At 38.2% G+C, this 21,493-nt stretch overlaps 1 protein-coding gene across 6 annotated transcripts in view; it reads left to right on the top strand.

Moving 5' to 3' along the window:
• The window catches only part of magi1b (membrane associated guanylate kinase, WW and PDZ domain containing 1b), a 384,369-nt gene extending 367,419 nt beyond the window's left edge, over positions 1–16,950 (top strand). For all 6 annotated transcript variants that reach the window (XM_067998860.1, XM_067998857.1, XM_067998858.1 and 3 more), the window contains one exon: positions 14,647–16,950. In XM_067998860.1, coding sequence (XP_067854961.1) covers positions 14,647–15,428 — 782 coding nt within the window. In that variant the 3' untranslated portion in view covers positions 15,429–16,950. The remainder of the gene's footprint in view (positions 1–14,646) is intronic.
• The last annotated feature ends 4,543 nt before the right edge of the window (positions 16,951–21,493 follow it).

The raw sequence follows: 21,493 nt of genomic DNA, 5'->3' as shown, positions 1-21,493 counted from the left end.
CTGCAAGAGCTAAAAAGTAGGTCTGGATTGTTGGCCGAGAGAGATTTGGTTGTAATGAACAACAGGCACAGCACTGAAGTGGGAGGAATAGAGAATCTGTACATAACTATCCCCAAGTCGTCTTGGATCAGCTTCAAGTGTCAGCATACGCCAAGAAGCAGGAAGATGATTCAAACACTGGTGCAATTGAGTGGGAAATGAAAATGATCTTTTAAATTAGTTTAAGTGCCAACTTTCAGAATGTAACTTCAAAAAAATCTGATCGAGATTGTTTTTAAGCGCACTAATGTCTTTTTTTGTGGATGTCATTGGAATATTCCTTTACTTGAATGCCCTGTGTTCCTAGATTCCATTTCATGGGAATGGCTGCAGGATCTGATGACTTTTCTGTCCAATTTCTTCACTTTGTCCATTTCTCCTCTCCCACTCCCAACCGAGGTTGTCTGATGATGTAGCCACGGTCACTTTTAGAATCCCAGAGACGTTCTGTATAAATAAATGAATCTGAAAATGACTAATTGCATTCATTTTCACCAGCAAGCTGGGACAAAACTAACAAAGCTTCAAAATTCAAGTTACGACCTTTAATTCTTAGACCTAACCCAGAGTCCATTCTACATATAATGTGGATTGCACAGGAACAGCAGGATCCAGATATCTTCAGTATGTGGGTTCAATTAAAAAATGTTGTTTTATAGACTTGTGCATACTGTATGGATGCTCCTATTTTCAATAAACTATTCCACGGCTGATGCACCCTGAACCTTGCAATCTCTCCACTGAGTTCACTGCCCTCCTGCTCTCCCTTAACCTCTCCCTCCATATAAACTCTCCTACCCATCTTTGCGACCATCCCCTCAACATTAAGTGGACCTCTTTTCCCATTATCTCAATAACAGATAAGGCCATCTCTGACATAAAAGCAAAATACTGCAGATGCTGCAAATCTGAAATAAAAACAGAAAATGCTGGAAATGCACAGCAAGTCAGGCAGCATCTGTGGAGAACGAAACAGTTAACGTTTCAGGTCAATGACCTATCGTCAGAACTGAAACATTAACTCTGTTTCTCTCCACAGATGCTGCCTGACCTTCTGAGTATTTCCAGCATTTTCTGTTTTTATCATAGGCCATCTCTGACCATTTCTTTGATTCCATTGCCACTCACATCCTCCTTCCAACCCCATTTCCTCTGTGTCCGCCCCTGGAAAAACACTTCCCCAAAGTCAACAACATTTTCACATTCCCAAATATCTAGCCTTTGGCCCTCCATTCACCATGATACTTCTACAGCTACCGATCTGCTCAATCACACCCTCACCTCTACCCTTGATACCATTGTCCCCAGTAAAACCCTAACTCTCTCCCACTCTGTTCCTTCCCCTTGGCAAGGACCCCCAGCTCCCTTGGACGCAGATTGAACGTTTATGGTGCACAATTGGTTAACCCATTCATCGCCAGATCTGGCTGGACCACATCAAGCTTTATCGGGCCTTGGTCTCCTCTACCAAAACTATGGCTTCTTTTCTCCACTACCAACCATCTGCTGAAACCCCTCTCTCCTGCCCCCTCCGCCCTCACTTCCAACAACAAGTGGAAGGAGCTCCTGGATGTTTGTCTTTAAGATTGAGATCAACTGTAGAGCTGCCTCTGCTGCATCCCTTCCTTCCCCTAGCCCACCAAGCCAAACATCCCCCAAAGCTCCCCCCTGTCCTAGCCCTGGACCCGCATCTTTCTCTAGTTTCTCCCCTATCTCCCCTCATACCCTCTCCAAGCTCATTTTGTCCATGATACCCACCTCCTGCTCTCTCGGCCCTATTCCCACTAAACTGCTGACCCCCCCCAACTTCTCTTCCTGGCCCCCATGTTAGCTGATATTGTAAACGGTTCTTTCTCTTCAGGTATTGTCCCCCTCCTTTTCAAATCTGCCATCATCATCCACCTCCACAGAAAACCCACTCTTGACCCCTCTGTCCATTCAAACTACTGCCCCATCTCCAACCTCCCTTTCCTCTCCAAAGTCCTCAAACGTGTTGTCGCCTCCCAAATCCGTGCCCACCTTTCCAGCAACTCCATGTTTGAACCCCTGCAATCAGGTTTCTGCCCCTGCCACAGCACTGTAACGGCCCGAATCAAAGTCACAAATGTCATCCTTTGTGACTGTGACCATGGTAAACTATCTATTCTCATGCTTCTCTACCTATCTGCAGCCTTTGCCATGTTTGACTACACCATCCTCTTCCAATGACTCTCCTCCGTTGTCCAGCTGAGTTGGACTGTCCACGTCTGGTTCCACCCTTCCCTATCCAGTCGTAGCCAGAGAATCTCCTGCAATGGCTTCTCTTCCTGCCCCCACACCATTACCTCTGGAGTCCCCCAAGGATCTATCCTTGGCCCCCTCTTATTTCTCATCTACATACTGACTCTCGGTAATATCATCCGAAATCACAACATCAGCTCCACCTCACCACTACCTCTCTCGACCCCTCCACTGCCTTTGTGTTGTCAGACTGCTTGTCCGACATCCTGCCCTGGATGAGCCGAAATTTCACCCAATTAAACAGTGGAAAGCCACAAACTCCATTGCCTAGCAACCGATTATATCCCCCTCCCCCTCCACTGTCTCAGGCTGAACCAGTCTGTTCCCAATCCCGGCGCCCTATTTGACCCTGAACTGAACTTCCAATCCCATATCCTCTCCATCATCAAGGCAGCAAACTTCCACGTCTGTATTATCGCCCTTCTCCATCCATGCCTCAGCCCATCTGCTGCTGAAACCCTCACCCATGCTTTTGTTACCTCCGGACTCAACTATTCCAATGCTCTCCTGGCTAGGCTCTCATCTTCCACCCTCCATAAACTTAAGCTCATCCAAAACTCTGTTGCCCGTATCCTAACCCACACCAAGTCCCACTCGCCCATCACCCCTGTGCTTGCTGATCTACATTGGTTCCTGGTCTCCGAACGCCTCCATTTTAAAATTCTCATCATCGTGTTCCCTCTATGGCCTCACCTCTCCCTATCTCTGTAACCACCCACAGCCCTCCGAAAATCCACGTTCCTCCAATTCTGGCCTCTTGTCCATCCCCCCTTGCTTCACACCACCATTGTCGGCCATGCCTTCAGCTGCCTAGGCTTTAAGGTCTGGAATTCCCTCCCTAAACCTGTCTGCTCCCCCACCTCTCCTCCTTTAGGATGCTCCTTAAAACCTATCTCTTTGTGGTCACCTGTCCCAATGTCTCCTTCTTTGGCTTGGTGTCAGTTTTTGTCCGACCACGCTTCTGTGACATGCCTTGGGACGTTTTACTACATTAAAGGTGCTATATAAGTGCAAGTTGTTGTTGCTGAATGGCCAAGAATCAGCCAAGGTTAGCATTAGTAGAGGAGTCTACTGAGAAAATAGAAAGCATCTACTTGGGATTTTAAACTTTTAGCTTTAAACTGTTTAGGGATCTTTTAGTTGATGTGAATTTTCATAAGTTTGTTTTACTGTTGGACTGGAAATTGGTAATGATTTGACTACTAGTAGTAGCATTCTGTTTTTTTCACTAGAGAAGAACATTGGATCCCAGACAGATCAAACTGTGGAAATTTCTGATATGCTCCACATTTTTTTCCCCTTTGTCTCCCTATTCACTCCCTTCCCCTCTAAGTATTGATTCCTTGCTGGGTAAGTTCCACAAGCTCCGATTGTGCTCTGGTACGTGGACAAGTGGCCATTCAATGTCTGAGCTTAAGCACTGAGCGTCAGAGGGCTATTCAACTATGGGATAGAGAGAAGAAGGGATCATAGCCAGTCCAGATCTTATGCCAGTGCAGCATTTATATATGTGCATTTTTGGCAGTGGAAAGCATGTCCCCTATTTTCCCTTCCCTAATCTACAATTGCTGAGACTAGTTGTAACACCCCAACCGCTGTCCCAGCTGAGATTAGCAAACCCAACAAAAACTTTCTTGGTCCGTATGACTCAGGTACTGCTGCCTTAAACCAGCTGAGCGATCAGGAAGCCCATGATATGGTGATATGAAAAATTAGCAGCTTCTTTCCTTCATCTATTTTTTTCTCATTGCCAGTGCTCACCATCACACTGCTAGTGACTTCATACTGCAGGTCATTGGGCACAACACTGAGTATAGATAAGGTGTCTAATTGATAGAAGGGAAAGAAAATCTTGCATGTACATCAGTATCCCTTCTATGAGACTAAAGAGTGGCATTGATAGAAGCTATGAAGATAGTGGTGATTTGTCTGCCCTCTTGGCTGCTGACCATTTCAGGGAGCAATCATGGAGAAAAAAGTACTGATCCAAGTGCATTTTATTCAAATAAAAATTGTTAAGTGGGAAGGGTACGAAGACATTGTTTATTATAATTCATTATAATATTCATTATAATATTTCTCATGTACATGGCATTGTGCTCATCAGAAGATAATCACTGTCAATACAACAAAACACCTTCCCATGAATTGTAACCTGATGTACGTGAGCTTAAATATGAAATGGAATTATTACATAGAATTACACAGAAATTATGGTACAGAAACATGCTCTCTTGAATAAAGAAGTTTCTCCTTAATTCCTTATTGGATTTAGTAGTGATTATCTTATCTTTATGGCCCCTAGTTTTGGACACCCCCACAAGTGGAAACATCTTCTCTACGTCTACCCAATCGAAGCCCTTCATAATTTTAAAGACATCTATCAATTGCGCTCTCAGTCTTCTCTTTTCTAGAGAGAAGAGCCCCAGCCTGTTTAGTCTTTCCTGATAGTTGCACCCTCTCAGTTCTGGTATCATCCTTGTGAATTTTTTTCACACCTTTGACAATGCTTCTACATCCTTTTAGTAATATGGAAACCAGAACTGTGCACAGTACTTTAAGTGTGGTCTAATCAAGGTTCTATATAAGTTTAACACAAATTCTCTGCTTTTGAATTCTATTCCTCTAGAAATTAATCCCAGTGCTTTGTACTTTTTATAGCTTTGTTAACCTGCATTGCTCCATTTAATGATTTGTGAATCTGTACCCCCAGACCATTTTGCGCCAATACCCCATTTAGACAATTATTATCCATGCAGTAAGTGGCCTCCTTATTCCTCCTACCAAAATGCACTGCCTCACACTTATATTGAAATTAATTTGCCATTTACACGCCCATTTTGGAAGTTTGTTAACATCTTCTTGTATTTTGTCGCAGTCCTCAATATTAACTATAGCCCCCAATTTGGTGTCATCCGCAAATTTTGATATTGTGCTTCCGATTCCCAAGTCCAAATCATTTATGTAAATGATGAACAACAATGGTCCCAGCACCAATCCCTGTGGAACATCACTTCCCACCTTCTGCCAGTATGAGTAACTACCTTTAACCTTACTCTCTCTTTTCTGTTTTGTAGCCTGTTTGCTATCCATTCTGCTACTTGTCCCCTAACTCCATGTGCTCTGGCCTTAGTCATGAGTCTACTATGCGATACCCTTTCGAAGGCCTTTTGAAAGACCTTTGATAAAACTGCACAATAGAATTGTAATAGAGTTTAACAAAATCAAAAATTTGGAGTGAAAAGTGCCAAATGCCAACTGCTATTTTGTTCCTTATGGAAGCTGGTGCTGTTTGAACATATAATTAAAATTGTTCATGAGCTGGAAAACATTTTTTCTATTTATTTTCAGGAAATGTCCCTGCAGTGACCTGCTAATCTGTTCAAAGAGGTGTTGTGTGTGTTAATCTTAAAAAAATCTTGTTAGCAGCCTACTACTTAAATATAGCATCAATAGGTAATGAAAACTCTCAAGAGTTAATTTTCATTTGATACAAAAAAAAATTTCTCTTAAGTAATTTGAATGTTTTTACCTGTTGATGTTGCTTGTCCTTATTGCTGAGAATTGTAATCTGATCCTAATATCTCCCAAATGTAGTATTTTAATCAGACTATGACTCCCAAACACACACAGCAGGCACAGTTAAATAGCACAAAGGTTCAGAAGCAACTGTGTTTATTCAGGTTTATTACTGTAATCTTTTAACACAAATTAGGTGCTTAAAAATTCTAATCTGAATCGAGAAACACAGATTGACTTTCTGTTTGCTCCACAGTGTCACTGAAGGGAGGACAACAGGGTATTTGGAACTATTTGAGCAACAATAAAACTTGCTGAATTCAAATAAATGACAGGGACATGACAATAATTGCTAGAGTGGAACAAGCCTGTTGTGTGCCATAGCAGCTAATTTTAGAGAAGGCTCATGACTGGTCTGCTCAGCTTGTTTTCTGATGCTGCCATCAAAGCTATAAACTGCACACAGCACAGTGATCATTATCTACCGTTTAGCTAACATAGTTCAATAGGTAAGGAATAGTCCAGACTGGAGGTTGTTGGAACAAGAATGAATAACCTGCTTTGGTTTAAATACCATCTGTCTACTGGTCAAATGTATCAATCAGACCTATTGAAACATTTGTGTTTCCAGGAGGAAGTTAGGCCCTTGAAGCTTTTTCTTGCCTGCATCCCCTGCTAACAGAATGAAACAGTGTCAATTTATTTTACATTTTTCTGTTTGATAATCTGATGAATTTAATTTGCTTCGCATAGGTTTTATGAATATTTTATCACTGTGCCTAGCTTGTGTGTATTTTAGTAGGTTTTATGTTTTTGTTTTAGATTGTTTCAAATATAAAATCTGAGCTTAAAATTGTGCAACTTGTTCTGGGAACCAGGTGACCACAATTCATTTCCCGCAATAAGATTGTTCTCAGAAGATTGTCCCCGAGTTTTATGCAAAACAGAAATAAGCTATAAATGAATAAAATTTTGAGATCTATTTTCTTCGGTCGCTAATGTGAGAAAAAAATGAATGCGAGTATGTGATAGGTTTCCATTTGTTATACTCAAATAACATTTTTGCTCACATTAACAACTGGGCGCATAATTAAGACCTTAATATTGGGTATTTAGATTACGTTCATTTATGGTTTATGTCTCTTCAAATCAAAGTGTTTTAGAAGAAAAATCTTACTACATAATAAGGTGATCTATGACTGCCCTTGTCCGCACCTTGAGTCCAAACTAAAATGTCATAATTGAATCATTAATCAATCAAGATGTGGAAATGCCGGTGATGGACTGGGGTGGACAAATGTAAGGAATCTTACAACACCAGGTTATAGTCCAACAGTTTTATTTGAAAATCACAAGCTTTCGGAGGCTTTCTCCTTCGTCAGGTGAGAAGGAGAAAGTCTCCGAAAGCTTGTGATTTTCAAATAAAACTGTTGGACTTTAACCTGGTGTTGTAAAATTCCTTACATTAATCAATCAAAACTAACATACATATAGAAACCCAATTGAGCCCATTGTAAAATATGTTTGATAAAATTATGTATAAGTGAGTGTTACATCAAGAAGGAGGATTAAATAGTAAAACTGTTGCACGAGCTTGGACCACATAAAATCACTGCTAATGGGAAGTGATGAAAACTATTTACATACACATCAGTTATTTTTGCGTGGGTTCTTCGGTGTAAGATCGTCAGAAACCCCAGAGAAAAGGCGGAAACGGCTATTCAGTTGCGTAGGCCCAATTAGATAAAGCCCAGTAATGAATAGTCAGATGGACTCTGACAAGGGTGATACTGTATCATGTTCTTGGCAAAAGAAGCTAGCTACTAGGTGGGGTGGTATTTCAACACAATGACAGTCCAATTTGCCAAGCAGAAATTTGTATACATGTGGGGTCTTCTATTTGTTCCCCATACAGCCCTCTTTGCCTTTTGCCCTGTTCTTCTGCCTTCCATTTTCTGCTGACTTGTTGTCACGATCGGTTGCCGGTTAAAAAGGTTCAGTGCTGCTCCTGCTCTCTCTTATTATTCAGTTAGCAAAAGCATGCCACATCCATCAACAAAAAAAGCCCTACTGAATGCAGCAGAACTGTAAATTGTATGGAGCTCTGCAAGTAGCACCATAGATGATTGGGAAGCCTTGCCTGCCAGCAACATTCTCCTGCAATGGCAGTTCTGCAGCTCAAGTATTGGGGCGGACGCACAGATAACTAATTTGGGTTTGCATGCCATCAAAAGACTTGCTGAAAAATAAGCAGAACTGTACTGCAGGTGACATCATGGGTTTGAGGGAATTCAGGAAACTTGCATACAACTGGGATTTGTTTACAAGCTGGCTTCCTTGTCTTGATAAATTTGTTTTGGTAAGTACCAAGCTGGAGTACAGTGCGGCTCTAATTAAGGAAAAGTTTCCATTGCTGCCACTCTTGTGTCTGATGCTTCAGTTTCCTCTACTTTGTTATTTAATTTTAATCATACAGAATATGTAAAAAAAAAAGTTAACAAAAGCAATGGCCTTTTGGAATCGCTGTTCCACGTCCACTACTCCACCCTCTCAAAAGAGCTAAAAGTAATGAAGTCATTGGATGCACAACCCTAATTCCTTTAATCAGAATAAAAGTTAAATCTTAATTTGTGTCAAGTAATTTGAATGTTTGAGGGCAATGGTTAAAAATACTTTCAAAGGTAATTGAAGATTACTATGCACTAATTTTCTTGGAATGGTGTAGACTTTTTTTTGTTTCTCAGAACTAAAGATGCACTGAAACCTTTTAAATGAATTGAAATATGCTGCTATTTTATCTCCTCCTATGGATCATTTTCCATGTTTGCATTGGCAGTGAAATTCTTGCAGTTTCAAACGTTTGACATTTTTCTTGGTGCACAAGATGTCCCACCACAAATATGCACATGCAGTAGGGCATCATTTCATGCTCAATATCCTCCTGATGATCTGTTTGCACGCACTCAATTAGTTGCAGAACAATAGAAAAAGGATGAGACCGGCTGTTCTTTTTTAAAGCTGAGGATATATTGTCTGATGGCTGAAGAAGATTAATAATTTATTCCCAATGGGAAGGTCATAATTTTGAGTCTCAGAGTTGCCTGTTTCTTAAATTTGCCAATTGTGACCACATGATTCTCATCAGTTCTATAAGGATCATATGAGCAGGAATAACATCAAAACTGTGACTAAACGGTTGGGGTTGGATATCCAGTCCGTTGAAGATGGTGAGGCTCAGATAAGGTTAAGTTTTTTTTCCCCAGGGGGAGCTTTGTGTTTTTTAGGGCATTTTTGTCCTTTACCTCACATTATGGACCACTTATGGCTGAAAGAACAGGTGACCTGCTTCCAGCCCAATGCCAATCCAAGTCTGTAACTAGCCACTTGGAGATGGGCAAGAGTAGCACAGCAGTGAGTAATAACTCTCCCTCAGATTTCCCCCATCTCCATGTGGAGAAATATCTGACGTGTACTCAATGGGGTAGAAATCCGTCTCGAGCGGTAGCGTAAAACGGGCAGTATCGGATCGGCCGCCTGTTACATGCCTGGCCTTATGTTCAGTCCCATTGACATCAATGGTAGTAAATATCGGGTGGGCCGTATAACGAATTTCTACTGCAATGTTTTCCTGGGGGACAGTGTAGTTTACAAGACCACTTAATAAATTAAATGATAAATACCAGAATCATCAACTTAGCCACCATCAGCTTATGTCAGTGATGATTAAGTAATCCATGACCCACTGTGCCAACTGCCAACATAAAATCCCAAGAGTGATTACCTCACTTAACCAATTTCAAGTGCCAGTTTCTAAGTTTCCTCAAGGGAATTGGTATTGGATACATTTACTATTGTTTAATCTGAGTCAGTTCCCATTCAGCTTCTGCTGGACAATTTGCCTGTCACAAGTGCCTACACAAGCCCCTGTCCTCTCAACAGTGACATCTCTGACTTCCCAATGCTCATAGCAGAGCTGCTGATTAAAAATAAGAAATGTATGTGACTGGAGTAGTGTGGAAGATCTCAGCTATTAATATATTAATATTCTTATTAATATTGTACTGTTATGCACAAACTTTATTTCCCAACCAGTGAGATGATATATTGCTAGATTGTGGAGTGGGTTAGTTCAATGTTGTTCTGGTTTTTTGAAGATTAATTTATTTCTGTAGATCTTTATGATAGATAGATAAATCTAAAGAAAATAAAGATACCATTCACTGTTTAAAGGGTTACGAAGCTGTCGTATTGGAGTTTGCAGGATGCTGTATTTAATTGTGATTCAGCACAGGCCATTGTGGAACCTGCATGTATGATAAATGTAGGAGTATGTTACAATGTAGTAAATTTTGTCAACCAAAGTTATGATATAAACTGAGAGTAAAACTGATGGGGATAAACAGTTTCAGCTTTACTCTTAGGTTATATAATCACTTTAACCCACAGTTTACTGCTTTGTAATGTACTCCTATATTTATCACACATGCAGGTTCCAATATGACCAGTGCTTAATTGTAAACAGCTGCAGCATCCTGCAAACTCCAATATGAACCTCCCAATATGTCACTATGTGTGATGGATGAAATAAAATTCCTAAACATTTTATGGCAAATTTGTAACTAAGATTAAAATAAACACATTCTTACTCGTGTATTGCGTGACTCAGACCACAGTAATACTGTAAGGTAATGGCAGTGATGGAGTTTTATTTCATTGAAAATTTAAAGTAATTATTTGTGTTTGTATATTATAGACACAAAATATTATAATGGAATAAATATTCTCTATTTGAGATAATATTTGTGTCCGTGCAGAACTTAGCTTTGCTTGTATTTAAAACCAAGATCAAGGCATTTGCAACACAACTATTGTATTTTTTAAGCAATCTGTCATTTGGCTAATTCTAGCTAAATTTAATCAGGAATATCCATGAGATTGATTTATATAATCAAGTTGTGCCATCATTTTACTCAATCTGCAACTAATAACAATAAACATTTATTACAATTTTTGGAAACAGTTCGCCACATCTAAAATATAAATTGACAAATAATGTAGCTGAGACAATCCTGATTGAAATGCATGTTATATGTATTTCCCAATTTAAATATTTACAATCTTTATATTTCTGCTTCAAATATTAGTGTAAGAGTGAACTAGCCATGCAGTTAGGCAGTCTGGATAAGTTTGATATATGTGTCTATTTAATGATATGAACAGTCCACAATGTTCTTCCATTGTTCTTCAAGTCTGAAGAATGGTTGGAAGTGGTTTTCATTCAACTCATGATGAAACCAACAATGAACTTTTCCATCATAAACAACACTAAAAATCTGCCAACCATCCCTTTGATGCAATCTGCCTGTAACCCTTTCACTTCACCAAAAATAAATCAGCTCTTCAAAGAGCTGTCTGCTCCAGCAAAACTGTGGTTAGTGAGGACAAAGTGTTATCATGTTCAAATCTGAACTTTGAATTGCTGACCTAAATTGCACATATTCTATTCCACGAAAGCAAAGCTTAACATCCTTGTAAAATTACAGTTTAAATGATTATGTGCAATGCTTAGTGTTTAGCCTGATGTAAAATGAGGGTACACCACAACCTTAGGCCCTGTTGAAATTACGTCATTGAAGTGTGTGTGTATGTGTGTATATATATATATATATACACACACATATATTTGTTCTTGTATTTGCACTTGTAGCACAATAACACAGGAAGGGAAGAGTTCCATGTCACCTTTCCTTCCATTTCTAGAGTTACAGACATGGCCTTTCATCTGGTAGTTGCTATGTTGTAGGACTTGTTTTAAATTTTAAACATAATTGTGTTGAACAGACATGGACACTGCTTCTGGTATTCATGGAAAGAAATAGATCACCAATATTTTTTATAAACCAATTTCCTCAATGGAATAGGAACAGCAGTGGCGTCCAGTACTGGTTGTCATTATTGTATGTACTGCTCTTGACAGGTTTAAAAACATCCATAAATATGAAGGAGAAAAAATTCTTGATTTTATTTTCAAATTGCCTGATGCCATTCGTATAGATGTCAACCCAGTAGGGAGCGATTACAAGCTGTAACCTGGCCACAGAGTTCAGGCACCCTAAACTGTGAGAGTGAAGCTCGTGTGGGTTTTGAACATCTATTGAACCCTTGGTTTAGATAAAGACTGAAGGGCCTAGTTTCAGAATGTGGTTTTGAATCTATGCTGCTGTATATATACAAGAGTTTGTTTCACTATTTTACTAATTAGTCCTTTTGTCAGAAATCTGTTGACATGTCAGCTTCTAGTAACTTATTTGTAGTTTGGTGTTGCTATTCATGTATTTGTGGATTGGAAACAGACCTCTCATCATTAGTAGTGATGGAAATTGAATTAATGAAGCTGAAATCAGCTTTTAAAACTTTGTTTAAATACTTTTGTTGCTGAGGTGCTAGTTATTCTGGCTTACGTTAGAAGCTGAAGGCATTGACGCATAATATCAACAGAAATATTTAATGTTTGTGACATCTTACTACATGGTTACAGAAAAACTAACCTGTACTTGATTATATTGAAATATATCTGCCAAATATATATTATAGAGGAGAGTGGACATCTGTAGGTGAATTATAAAGCAGTTATCCAGTCAAGGACTTCAGATGTCACTAGTCATGAGGGTTAAATTTGAGCAGTTTCAGTTTTTTGTTTAGACACTAAGGTTGGGATACCATTTTAAATTCCCTTATACATATGTTATAATTTATACTGCATGCCAAATATTGAGCTTTCATTTAGAATTGTTTCTTCTTACTATTGCTAATGATGTTTGAAGTTGAAAGCAATGCCTCAGGACACAGGTCAAAAAGCATTATTGATTTCATAATGTAAAACCTCAAGATATAGTGGCTGGCATAATTGGACCTTATGTATTTCCATTTCCCCCCATCATGGATTACCACAAAATTCACTATCTGATATAAATTATACTGAAGAGACTTATAATTAGGAACATACTACATGGCAGCAACTCATTGTGGGATTCCAGTTGCATCATAAAGTTGCAAGATCGAAGATTGTGGTTTATTTTGAACCCGAGATACATTACTGCCTTGAAACATTAGTGCTTGACAGAAATTGGTATTGGAATTGATTAGTAAGTTCCGGGGCAGCAAGCACCTGTAACTGTACCACCCTGCTTCCATGTAGCATTCTATCTACTAAACTGGCTGAGAATTGATCATCCATCTAAGGCAAATGAGCGTCAAAGACAAACACGCAGATGACGCAAACTCAACTTTCCTGTTGGGAGCCAAGTGCTTGATTGCCATCATTTCTGACTTTAAAAGGCTGATTTATTGGAAATGAATTATTTCTGTTGCTGAAAATAGCTATATGTCATTTGAGGATTTGCTTATGCCTGAGGTAAATACTGCTTGCCATCACACTGTAGGTGCAGATATAGTATTTTAGCAAATGTAACTATTCAGTGACCTTCACACTGGAGAACTGTTCTACTGGAAACACATTCATCAATGGGTTTTGTGTGTAACCTTCCACTTAGTTAGCTGCACTTTGAAGTTGGGGTTCTTCTTCATAGAGAATTCAGGAGTCACTAAATCTTAACAAGGTCTGAGAGTAATTTTAAAAAGCTTGATAGGATCAATCTTTTACAAATGACTACTTAAATAAGGTTGCTGTGCAAATCTGTTGCAATCTGTGGGAATGTTGAAGGTATTCCAAACTTTTTTACATTACAAATATTACATATTCATAACATACAGTAATAAAGTTTGAATTGAAAATGAATATGTGCCAATTTTAATTGAGGCAGCCACTAAATCCTGTAAAAATCCTATATATATATATATAAAGCTTAGATTATCATGTACATGAAATATGTGTTTGTGTGGTAGATGGTGCTCTTTTGAGGTTAGCGTTAAGATGTATTGCCCTTGAAATTACACTGTGGGATGCGCATTCATCTGAAATTCATCTCTCTGCTACTTTGAATATGAACTCGTTTAAAATAAATGGCCTAACACCTTTACCAAAACCGTGGAGAGAGGAACTTCAGGTGAATGTGCTAAGCATCAATAGCCTAGTATCCCAACATGTAATTTCAGGCCCATTGCTGGGTCAAAATAATTGTAAACAATTTTACAACACCAAGTTATAGTCCAACAATTTTATTTTAAAATCCACAAGCTTTCGGAGGCTTCCTCCTTCCTCAGGTGAATGTGGAAATTCACCTGAGGAAGGAGAAAGCCTCCGAAAGCTTGTGGATTTTAAAATAAAATTGTTGGACTATAACTTGGTGTTGTAAAATTGTTTACAATTGTCAACCCCAGTCCATCACCGGCATCTCCACATCATGGGTCAAAATAGAAAGAGCTTTATCCATTATCCATTTTGTGCTGTGCTTGATGTGGAACTAGTTGATGATGATGCTGTGCATAAAACAAAAACAAATGTTCCTTTAACCTATATTATACAACCTATACAGCAGTATTCTTCACATAATCCACTAAAACAAATGCTGAAATATTTACAACATTTAATATATTAAATGACAAATTACAGTCAATTGGAGTTGAATTTAAGGTTATTTATTTAATAAAGTACCCACAATTAATTAACAAGTGATTATTTACAATGAGGGGTCACGCAGAAAATTCTTGGGGGAGAATAGTTTCAAGGATAAAATTGTATTAGTAGTAACAGAAAAATTGAGGGGGAACTTTTTTTTAACATGTATCATGTTAAAAGGTTTTACTGTATCAATATTTGAACCAAATTATCTTTCTTTTATCTTTCAGACCCAAACAATGACAGGGGCAGTTCCACAACAGGTTCACAAAATGTACCGGAAGTGAAATACTTATTATCAGAAAGACGACCTCATCCATCACTGGAATCCAGTTATCCACCAGAAATTCACAAATCATCACAGCACAGGGAAAGGAGGATTAGTGAACAAGAAGAGCCAATAGGCAGAAAAGAACACAGCAGACCAACCAATGAACACCACACTACGACCTGGAATGGTACTTACAAAAGAAAAGAAATTGTACCCGGAAGGAGGAAGGACAGATCACCTGATAGGAAACAACGACAAGAAAGAAAGGCAGAGAATGGATACCATCAAAGATCTCCTGAAAGAGGTAGGGAAATATCAAGGATTACAGGTCAAAATATGGAACGGAATGAAAGATCGCTTGGCAGACAAAAGGAGGGACCATCTGAAAGGAGAAAAAGGTCCCCTGAAGGGAGATGGGAAGATTTATCTGATAGGAGGAGAGAAAGGTCACCTAGTAAGAGAAACGAGAAGTCACCTGACAGAAAGAGAGAAAGGTCACCGTACAGGAAGAAAGAAACTGCACTTGAGAGAAGGAAAGAGAGGTCACCTGAGCGAAGGAGACACAGGTCGCTAGACACAAAAAGAGACAGATCACCTGAAAAAAGAAACAAAGCTGATGAAAGATCCAGGCACAGAGATGAACATAACATGGAGAAAAATGACTTTACCAGAAGTTCTAGGCAGTCCCCACAGCCTAGAAGAAAGGCTGTTAGAGAATGCAATACTGATCTCAGCATCTGAATGAAGGATTATGCACTGGACAAGTTATGATCTGTCTAAAAGGATAACATAGGTTCTCTGAAAGATCCCAAAGTTGATCAGAGTTTGTCAGCTTGAAAAGACTTGAGGCCTACTGATGTAAAAAAAAATTACAGAATACAAACAAAAATGACACTGTACATATGTCAGGAAAATGTTAACAGTAAAATGTGCCTGACCAATACAAGCTAGGGATTGCTCAAAAGGAAAATAGTATTGAAATTACATGTCAAATGTAAGCCTTAATTGTATTATTGATTTTAGATAACTTGCCAGATATTTTGTTAGTTCTTGGGGTGTCTCCAACATTGTAATGAAACAAGACGACATTAGCACAAAATAATTGCACTTTGTCGAAACACTATGCCGTTTTAATACTAAGTATTTTTCTATATTACACACAAAGTTTGGAGGCTTTCTGAAACATCTAAAAATTGATGGGAACGGTATTGTTTAAAATGGTGAGTTGCTGATCAGATAACATAAAGAACGAGCTTCTAAACTGGAGTAATATGACTCATGATGCTGATGTACTTATCAAGGAGAGAGTGCATTTAGACCAATAGAAAAATGGCCAAAAAGCTTGTGCAGACTTTAGCATCAATTGTAAACAGGTGGTGTATTCGAAATTAGAAGTGGAATAGTAATGTGCGTTCATTTGACAATTTCTAAGCCAATTGCAAAAGGGGACTGTGTGGTGAAGGTCTGCTGTGGCACTGCTTGAGAAATGAGAGGAGAAACTGCCTAGCTGAGCCATGAAGATGCTCTTCATTACTGTTGAACCACTAAGTGAACTGCTTTCAGTGCTTCAGTGTGTATATGTATACTGTTCACTTTTCCATTACAACACCAAGTAAGCATTGCAAGTTTTATCACTGTTGTTGCCATGGTACTGTACAAATGTATGACTAACCATCTTGTGTACAAATTGTAATTAATAGAGCTTGTTGGAAAATGTTGCCTTTCTTGTAAAAAGAGTAAAACTATGGCAAAACTAGCTGTGAGGAATGTGATAGTGTTTATATTTCAGAAATGGAACAAACTGATTTATGGGACATATTTTAAAGTAAAATGATTCAGGTATATAAAACTGTTTTCAAAAGGAATACTATATCAGTAATTATTAAGTTTTTGTTGGTTTTGAAATTCTATTTCTTGATGGTGAACTTGCCTGTATATTATAAAATACTTGTATGCAGTCTGTGTTCTTCAAGCATTAATTCCTGCAATGTGCTATAGACCTAATGTTCTGCTATGTAGATTGAAAGCAATATATGGGCAAATCTTTTTATAAAACACTATGCATATATAAATACTACATTGTTCGTAGCTTGACCCATGTGGCTATATACATAGCTTTAGTGTAGTAAGGTATAGTAAGTAGATGTTAATATATCCGTATAGCTTCTTCCTCCTTGAAACAGATCACAATGTATATGTAGCTACAAAAAGAAGTCTGTGAATGCTATTTTTATTATCAAATAAAATTTTCCATACAAATTCATCAGTTTAGTGTTAGTGAGTGTCATAAAGGGTCTGTCCTGTTTTCTACTATTTGACTGTCTCCCAAGCTATATTTTTGTAGGATGCAAAAAAATAATTTATTGCTGTTATTAATGCTCCACTGTTACCTCAGTCTACATTGTTTCATTAAGTACACCTCGGATCAGATACTCTAGAAATATAAGATTGAAGGGGTAAAGTTGCAATAGATAATTGGCATTAAATAGCTCTTTAAAGGTGGGCCTGACAATAGTTTGTCTCTGCTTCAGTTTCATTATATGTTAACTTACATTAGGAATGTGGAAAGTGTGCTGCAGGTTACCAACAATGAATTTTTTAATGTTGGTTTCACAGAAGAAAGAAACCCATTGCACAGTCATCCTGCATGATAGATTTGATGACAACTCCTGTAGATATAAACATGAATGCTTACAGTGACAGGGCAATAATTGTAATTATAGACCTCAATTGGTATACAGTTATTCACTGATACCATCCATGAACGGTTTCCTGGTCTAAATTGGACTCTTTTCCCACAGAGCAAAAGATCTCTACTTTTGTCCTTGTCATGGTTTGAATTCTCTTTTACAATTTGGGAAATTTCCACTAACAACATGGGAACATCGTTAAAGAATTTACAAGAGCCACATGATTATTAATTAAACACAAATCTGCAGCTGTTGCTGCCACAATCTCTGAGTATAATAAAAACTTTGAGAACAAATAAACCAGTTAAGGAGTTTGGAATTATTTTCTTGAGTTGTGAATAAATGTACCAATAGTTCCAAAATGGAATGTGCCAGCATAAGATCTATTATTAACATTGTAAATAATCTAAGTTTTTCCCTGTTGAAAGACTGCTCATTAACTCAAAGATCTACACTACAAGAACAACACTGAAAGAGATGTGTGTATATATATTTTATTTATATATATATATATATATATATATGCAAGTCTGAAATTTAAATGACATTTCATCAGTGCTGTTTTCAATGTGTGAAAATGAACACCTAGTATTCATACTGTACAATCTTGTATGAATTCCATGATACTACATAATTTATCGACAAATGTAAACCAGCCAGTGAGACCATCTTCTGAAATGTCACATCAGAATATCAAAACATGGTAATTAAAAGATAACAATCAATAACCTTTAGTTTTGAAAACAAGAGTACTAGATTTAATTTTTGTAATATGCATTGACACTATTAAGAGACTCTTTGTACCACAGCACTGAAGATATTGCTTAAATATACGTCCAGCATTTTTTCATGCTGCCATCATTATTTTGCTACAATGTTTGGAGGAGTGGCTACATAGAGCACCTGTAGTTAAAAATGACAATTCCTCTGACTGAGAATCATTGTGAAAAATACAAAACTGATCTAGCAACGGTATTGATGTCATTCAGATGGCATCTTTACAGGGATATGTTTTCTTTTTAGTTGCAATTCCTTTTGTGGGCACTTCTGAATGATAGTGAAGTTTCAAGTGTGTACAAAATAATATAAATGACTTGATACGTCACATTCAAGTGGATGTGCCGTGCCCCTGTGGAAATTCTATCCCGTAACCAATGGGGAAATGGGAAATTAAAATATATTGCTGTTTTGTAACCTGTGAATTTGTGCTATTACCACAATGTGTGATGTTAACACTAACTAGCAACTACACAATTGGAATAAAATCTGTCCCTAGTGTTTAATTCTCCTAAAACTTAAGATTCTAGAGGAACTACATCCTCACAATTGAAGATGCAAATATGCTTGAAGTTATTTCACCAGGATCAGCCCATGATTCACCTAATAATGCAATTATAATCCCGTTATTTGCATTTCAACAGAACACATTCTGTGATTAACTACAGCCAGTTGTTCATTTAACTGATGTATCCGTATCTCCCATAATTAAACTAATTATATAGACAGCTGCCTGCAGTGAAATGAGGTCACAGAGTTGCAGAATTAATACGTAGAATTTTACAGCATAAAAACAGGCCATTCGGCCCAACAGGTACGTGCCGGTGTTTATGCTCCACACAAGCCTCCTCCCACCTTACTTCATCTCACCCTAGCAACATATCCTTCTATTCCTTATCTAGCTTCTATGTACTTATCTAGCTTCCCTTTAAATGCATCAATGACAATACAAATTATCTTCTAATCCTACAGTTGATTTTAACTTTTATGTGGCTCACCAGCGGAGCGCGCTGGCCGGCCGGCCACCCTTTCAGGTGGAAAAGAGACAGCAACAATTTTGAAGCCCAGGCCTCATGTGAAACTGACTAGCGAGCTGTGGATCCCAAATGGTGTTCCATGACCACAGGAATGTCGGCAGGGTTGGACGTCGGCAGCAGGTAGGTCCTGAGTGGGGGTGGGGGCGAGACCAAGTGGGTGTGTCTGGGCCGGCAGTGGCCCGCAGTATTTTTGTGGGCCCTGTATGAACGCTCCTGCTCCTCCTGGTCCCACAATTATAATTTTTAAACTTACCGTTTGAGGGCCTCTTTGGCTCTAATGCCAGTGAAACTAGCCAGAGCGTGCATGACGCACGCTCCTAACCAGTTCTATCCTAAAATGACATTTGGGTCTTATGTACATCATAGGATTCTTGTTTGCACATTAAAAGGAGCCTTCTGCCTGATACAGGTAGGCCCCTGTTTGTTAGGGTTAACTGGCAGTAAGCCTGCTGAACCCATTTTGAGATTGTTACCACCCTGTTAATGCCAATTCTGGACAGTTAAAATTGACCCTCCATGAAATTAACTTTGGGAGCAAAGACTTACTAGGACACTATACTTTCCCTTTAATTTTAACTGTAATCAATTTTTCTTTTTAGAAGTAACAGCAATTATTTATGATGTGGAGATGCCGGTGATGGACTGGGGTTGACAATTGTAAACAATTTTACAACACCAAGTTATAGTCCAGCAATTTTATTTTAAATTCACAAGCTTTCGGAGATTTTCTCCTTCCTCAGGCAATTATTTATGACTGAACTATTTTTAAAAGTGAAAAAAATGTTACTTTTTTTAATTATATTTTAGAAATACAGAGCTAACTTGAATTAAACTTTAGAACATGGATTTACAATGCGAGCTAAAAATATTAATATACTGCAGAAATGTTGCTGAGGGGATTATGAGTACACATCATACACCTATAGAAGCAAAACCAGAACATAAACACTTATTTTATTAAAGAAACCATTGCTAGTAAGTTTTATGACATTAAAACCAGGGTCTCGATTCTACCTCACAACTGAAGCTATTTTATTATTTCCTGAATTTTTTTTTAAATAGAGGTATCTGTTAATTAAAATGTGTTAACTTTCATCAATCACTTCAATTACAATAGATATAGTATTAAACATTGAACTAAAAGGACTGGCCTTTCCTGAAAAAACTGGCAATTCTATCCTAGTTGGTGAGGGGGTAGACAATCTGAGAAATTCTAAAGCCTACCCCATGAGCAGAAAATCTTGGCCGACACGCCAGTGTAGTGCTGAGGGAGTGTTGCAGTGTTGGAGGTGCCGTCTTTTGGATGAGACATTAAATCGAGGCCCTGTCTGCACTCTCAGGTGGACGTAAAAGATCCCACAGCACGATTCGAAGAAGAGCAGGGGAGTTCTCCCGGTGTCCTGGTGAATATTAATCCCTCAACCAATGTGACTAAAAACAGATTATCTGGTCATTATCATATTGCTGTTTGTAGGACCTGGCTGTGTGCAAATTACCCACCGTGTTCCTACATTGCAACAGTGACTGCTTTTTTTAAAAAAAAGGTACTTTATTGGCAGTAAAGTGCATTGGGACATCCTGAGGTCATAAAAGGTGCTATATAAACGCAAGTCTTTCTTTTTTAAATGTATAATATTTAATACAGATTTGGACTATCCTCTGCCCTTTCCGATTAAAGAAGGGCTGTAAGCTATATAGTAAGAGCCTGTGAACAGTGAGCGTATGTTTCCTCTGTGTGTAATTTTTGCATTAACACTGACTTTGTGCTTTACATTCTTCTGTTTTTTTGTGGATCTGGTAGGATGATGGGGCATTTTAAATTAATTCCTGTTTTAAGTGCAATGCAGCAAAAAGAGATTGCAATCATTCACCACCCTAATTACAGTACTGCTAGGTCTTGTCTTCCTTTCTGCTATGATACATTCCTAATATGCCTGTGAATATATACATCTTATCTGCTAATGAGAGTAAGTGGGATGATTGTATGAATGAATAATTTAACACAAGTATTTCAATGCAAGAAGTGAAATTTACCTGAAATTATGAGGCTTTCCTGAAAGGGCTGATGCTTGAGTTGGAAATATTATTGTAGAGTTGGAATTATGACTATAAAGTAGAGAATAATAGAAAAACCATCAAAACCTTGTTGAGAGATTGCTGTAAGAATGTTTAGAAAGTTATGATTTTTAAGCTAGTTATACACAAATATAAAACTAGTATTTTTTTTTAGAAACTAAAACTAAATCATGGGCTCAATTTTCACCCCCCCGATCGGGTGTGTTCGTGGCGGGGCGGCTGCGAA

Source organism: Heptranchias perlo, chromosome 17 (genome assembly GCF_035084215.1).
Source record: "Heptranchias perlo isolate sHepPer1 chromosome 17, sHepPer1.hap1, whole genome shotgun sequence".
NCBI classification, from domain to species: domain Eukaryota; kingdom Metazoa; phylum Chordata; class Chondrichthyes; order Hexanchiformes; family Hexanchidae; genus Heptranchias; species Heptranchias perlo.
This window is presented reverse-complemented; position numbering and strand designations above follow the sequence as displayed.